This window comes from Limulus polyphemus, unplaced genomic scaffold (assembly GCF_000517525.1).
Source record: "Limulus polyphemus unplaced genomic scaffold, Limulus_polyphemus-2.1.2 Scaffold2099, whole genome shotgun sequence".
In the NCBI taxonomy this organism is placed as follows: Eukaryota; Metazoa; Arthropoda; class Merostomata; order Xiphosura; family Limulidae; genus Limulus; species Limulus polyphemus.
The window spans coordinates 176,600-181,793 of record NW_013667709.1 but is presented as its reverse complement, the minus strand read 5'-3'; the positions used below and the strand labels follow the sequence as shown (position 1 = coordinate 181,793).

Sequence of the window (5,194 nt, the reverse complement as noted above, 5' to 3'; positions counted from 1 at the left end):
TAATAATTCATGATTGTGTGGCAGCTAAGCATCGGTAGAATTATCGATGTACTGCTGTCTATGATGATGATGATGAACAATTAATGCAACATATGAAACTAGGTGTGCTCCTCCTTTCACATGCTGTCAAAGTTGGTTTAATGTAATTTTAACACTGAAAAAACACCTAGCAAAAGGCAGACTAATGGATTCAATGGGTGGATATCAGTAGCTAATCCAGCATAAGATTTTCTCTATATTTAAGGTACTTGTGGGCCACAATAAACCCTTAGTCTATAAAGTACCTTTATTTTTTTAGAGGCCTCTTCTAGCTTCATGTTGGACTTCATTTCTTCTTCCTTCAGAACGTGTCTAAGAAGAAATATGAAGAGACAAGATTTCACAAATGTAGTCTAAACTTCCGATAAAGTAAAGGTTAAAATAGAGTATGTGGCTGGTTAGCATTGTATGGATGCACAGCCCACATATCGAGTTTTCAAAAAAGATGTGAAAAGACTAGTTAAATATTTAAAAATTCAAATTCAATAATCACAGACATAACTAAACTGCCTCATGACCTGCTACTACATTTATATTTATTGTAGATTTATGTTTATCCAAAGTGGAATTTTCGTACATTATAAATCTTTGTATATAAAAAAAAAGACTTCTAATAAAGCTTTCCATGATAACACAAGCTTACAAACATACAGACAACATTTTTATATTGAATTACCAAGGTTGTCTAGACAAGGCCAAACAAATTTATCTGATGGAGCTCAATCTAGAAAAAAACTCCTTTGCTAAGAACAGAGAGTAATATCTGCATTTTGATATCATCATTAATCAAACAGTCAAGTTCAAAGTGTTCAATAAAATAGACACTTTCAACTTTAAAATTATAAACTTTACATATATATTTACTATATTACAATGTTTACTACTCATATCATACTAGATACAGTAAAATTTGTTCAAAATTGCAAGTCTTTCTGAATATAGCTCATAAATTCTCCCTCATTTTTCACTAATGTTGTTTTTCCTATCACATTTTAAGCACGGAATTCAGTTAAACCTGTAGAAATTCGGGTTTAGAGGGTTAGCAGAATATCAAGACCTTTTAATTCAAGTCTTTTGGATATTGTTAACAGTAATAGTAAGTCCATGGGTCATTCAACTGTGTGGAGTGTCTTCAAACTTCATATTCAAAGTCCCAACCTCACAGTAAATTTTACCCTACTATAAAATTGGAGTCACCTAAAAGTGACAAACAGTATCATCAGGTACTTTATTTACAAACTCTCAACATCAGGCAATAAAATCGCCAAGACACTACACCCATATTCTCCCAACCCAACCTGACAGCCATAATGTCAGCACAATACAGATATTCCATTCCAACAAGTCTACTGTTAATATCATGTTATACACAAATCTGTGTTATAATTAGTATTAACAAATCATAATAAGAACTTAAATTAGTAGTAAATACGCTAATATATATATATATAATCCTATCATGTCTAACATTATCCAATCGAGATAAATAGCCTGATTATGTCTAACATTATCCACTCAAGATAAATAATCCAATTGTGTCTATCAATGAAATATACAGTCAACTTTTTTTTTGGCACAGATTTTTCAATAACAACCATAGCATGTAATTGGTATTGATATATTCTCATGGGTATATCAGGTTGAGTTTCTAATTTATTACTTTTTGATTTCATTTTTGTTACTATACTTTCACTATAAAGATTGTTGTACAAAGTTAGCTTGGTATATGTATTTAGGGCTAACCTAAATCTCCTACACTAGCAGAACCTCATTAGATCTTATTGGGATTAAGGCCAAAAATTTCATTGAGAGAGAGGGCACTCAACTGATGAAATAATGCATTCTAATCTTTATAAATAAGAATATAAAAAAAAGTATATTTAATATTCTATAGTCATTACTTATATATACCAGATTGAAGTTTACTTTTACTCTAAGAAGGTAGCATTGCTTTGATCGGAAGTTAATACAAATCAGTAGCCTGAAATTTTATTCTTTGAAATATGTACATAAGTTAGCTTATATGGAGGGGATGTAAACAGTAAAATTCTTTCTAGAAGATCTATTTTTAATCCTATCTTAAACTAATAGACACCTTCAACCAAGGTGTGTTTATCAATCATTAATTGTTTAAGTTACTAACCATTACTTTCTAGAAAGAAATAATAATAATTTAAACAACTATTTTATACTAACAGGTAAACATTAATTACTAATACACTTTAGTATCATCAGATCAGGCCATGTTTTTTTTTTCTTTTCAAGATGAAGATGTAATGTACTTGTATTTGAGCTTGAAAATTATTAACAAAACTCTTCCACTTGACATTTTCAGAGAACAGCCAGATAAAAGTTAGTTACATTTTCCTACAAAAATGATTGGAGTAAAGGTATGTTTAAAAACAAAACAAAAAATTTAACATTAGTTACTGCCAAAATAAAAAACTAGGCGTGGATAGTGCAACATGGTTGTAAACCATGCTTAAAAATAGAATATTGTCATCGTACGAGTTAGTCCAAGTTTGAGATATGTACAAAAGTTTAATTTATCTATAAAAAATAACTTGAAAAACTATAACATCAAGTCTAACTGCCATACTGGAAAGTTGAACCTCCTCAAAAGGCCAAGAAAATTGAAGACAAATACAAATGTCTACTAAAAGTTTGACAGTATTATATTTCATTTTTATTTGAACAAAATATTAATAACAATAAAACAAATTTAACATGTTAAATGAATATATATGAATACACAACATAATGTTTTCTAATTAAAAACATTATTAAAATAAATGCAAATGACAAGATTTTATTCAAACTTTATGTGAAATTAATATTTTATTTAAGCTTTTTAATGTATTACAAATTTCTACAAAGTCACGTTAATTGTGAATAAACCAATACTACTTACAATAAAAACTTCTTAATTGTAAAGTGTTAAACGGTTTCATTGTAATGTGTAAATATGAAAAAATTCTCACTTTTTCGCTAACTCCATCTGATTTTTAACATTTTCTACTTCTTCATTGGAAGCTTTAACTTCTCCTTGGAGTCTAAAAATTGAATAGTTTTACAGTGTAACTCTTCTACAAAATAATAGCCAATAATACAAACAAACGATATTAATAAACGTTATAATAAAAAGCTTCAACTTATAACTAATGTTTTAAATCTTTGATATGAGCTATTGTATTGTTGTTTCAAATTTATCTTACATGTATATAGACGTACAACAAATAACAAGAAGAAAAAAATTAAAGTGTTTTCTGAATAATGACTCAAAAAATGGTAATTCATTTTTGTGTTACTACCCTTACAACTCTGAATCATTTTTATAAATAATGGCAAGAAATGTATAACGTCCTCTACCCTTGAAACAATTATTCAAACCTGGAATTATTTGGCCAGTAGTATTTTATACACTTTGAAAATTTTGTGCATACAGTTCATGTATGTTTATCACTGTTTATAGCTATATATGGGCCCAAGAACTATTATACTTCTTTCATTATACAAAAAAAAACATGTCATAGGAAAAACAAAAATATATATATATATACAAACAACTTCTGGCCTTTTAAAGTGACTATGAACCAAAACTATATATGAATGTCATAACATGATGAGTGTGAGCTTTTAAGGTAAAAAATCTCAGAACATATTCATAAAATATCACACAAAAATGAGGGCCCTTTTTAAGAACATTTATTACCTTTCAATTTTATGATGCAACTCCTGGACTGTTTCACATTTTTCTGTTTCAAGCTTGAAAAGCAAAAATATATATATTATCTCAGCCAAATTACATACACGTTTCTACAACAGGCAGTTGTCGTCCATTCTACAAAGTTTCATCATGAATACTCTGCCTAAACAATCTATCAAAGAAAGACGTATTTGACTTCTGTTTGAGAATTGTGTTCATATATAAAACTTTTGTATTGTAATGTTGTGTCATGGTAAGAAAGTACAACAAGTGTATGTTTGTTTTTAAAGTAACTCCATGTGATATGACAAAGATTTTCAAGAAAAAAATAATTATGGGAATTTATACATTGCAACAAGCATCTATAACCACTGACTTTAAAAAGAAACAATGCTGCAGTAATACATTTAAATTCACCCTCTAACTAGTGATTTGATTTGTTTAGAAATGAAAGATGGGTGGAGTTTTCAGCACCCAACTCCCTATGTGACCAATTAAATTTAGTTCTTGGTTAGTAACAAATCACTTTCAAGTACTAATGTGACATGAATAACTGTACAAATAAATTTTCTTCGATTAACAGTCTGTAAATGTCATTGTTTCTGTTTAAAAACTAAATATCGAATGATAACAAGCTATTGCTTTTTGGTTCACATGACCAGCTTTTGTAATAATGTTTTATATATACAAAGTTTCTTGAAAAATTGATTCCATGCAACTCTGTTTTTAGTACATATGTGTAAGATGACATATGATATATAATTAAATTATATATATATATATATATACAAGTAAAGGGTGCAAAAGATATAAAAACTCATTGGAAAAAGTAACAAGTTTGGTACTGACAGTTAGCTATTTATAATAATTGACCATCATCTGATTCTATCATTTTTATATAAAAATTTCAGATAAATTAATACTTAGAAGAAAAAAAAGTATTTTATTTGAAGCATTATGATTTTCAAAACAAAGTATTTTGAAAATTTTAGTAGGTCAATTCTATCGTATTTCAATGATAGAATAATTCACAAAAATATATATAACAAGTATTATGGCTGTACAACAGCCCATTTGGAAATGACAATGGAAGTTCAATCATGATTCTTACAAACTTCTGAAGGCCTTCAGAACATTTTGATTATGGTTATGTGCATCTTGCCTTAAAGCATTTTCACGCTTTATCAAAATATATATGGTATGTACTATATGGCACTTAATATCATTTACAAAATGGTTTAGTTAGAGTCAACTGTCATGTAATGTCGCAGAGTCGTTAGCCACAAACTACCTTAGATTGTGAAGGTTATTAACGAAGTTATTATGTAAATGTACATGTATACAGACGGTTGTTTATACAAGCACAATTAGCCACATTACACATAACATTAATACCAAACAGTGAGAACTTTTACAAGGAGAATTAAAACACAAATAAATAAATTACAA

The 5,194-nt window shown here is 28.4% G+C and overlaps 1 protein-coding gene across 2 annotated transcripts in view; it reads right to left on the bottom strand.

The window, feature by feature from the left end:
- The window catches only part of LOC106465941 (mitotic spindle assembly checkpoint protein MAD1-like), a 35,116-nt gene that overhangs the window by 19,048 nt on the left and 10,874 nt on the right, over window positions 1-5,194 (bottom strand). For both annotated transcript variants that reach the window (XM_022393902.1, XM_013926181.2), the window contains exons 4-6: window positions 3,752-3,804; window positions 3,021-3,092; window positions 285-351 (exon numbers count right to left, since the gene is read on the bottom strand). In XM_022393902.1, the coding sequence (XP_022249610.1) occupies window positions 285-351; window positions 3,021-3,092; window positions 3,752-3,804 (192 nt within the window). The remainder of the gene's footprint in view (window positions 1-284; window positions 352-3,020; window positions 3,093-3,751; window positions 3,805-5,194) is intronic.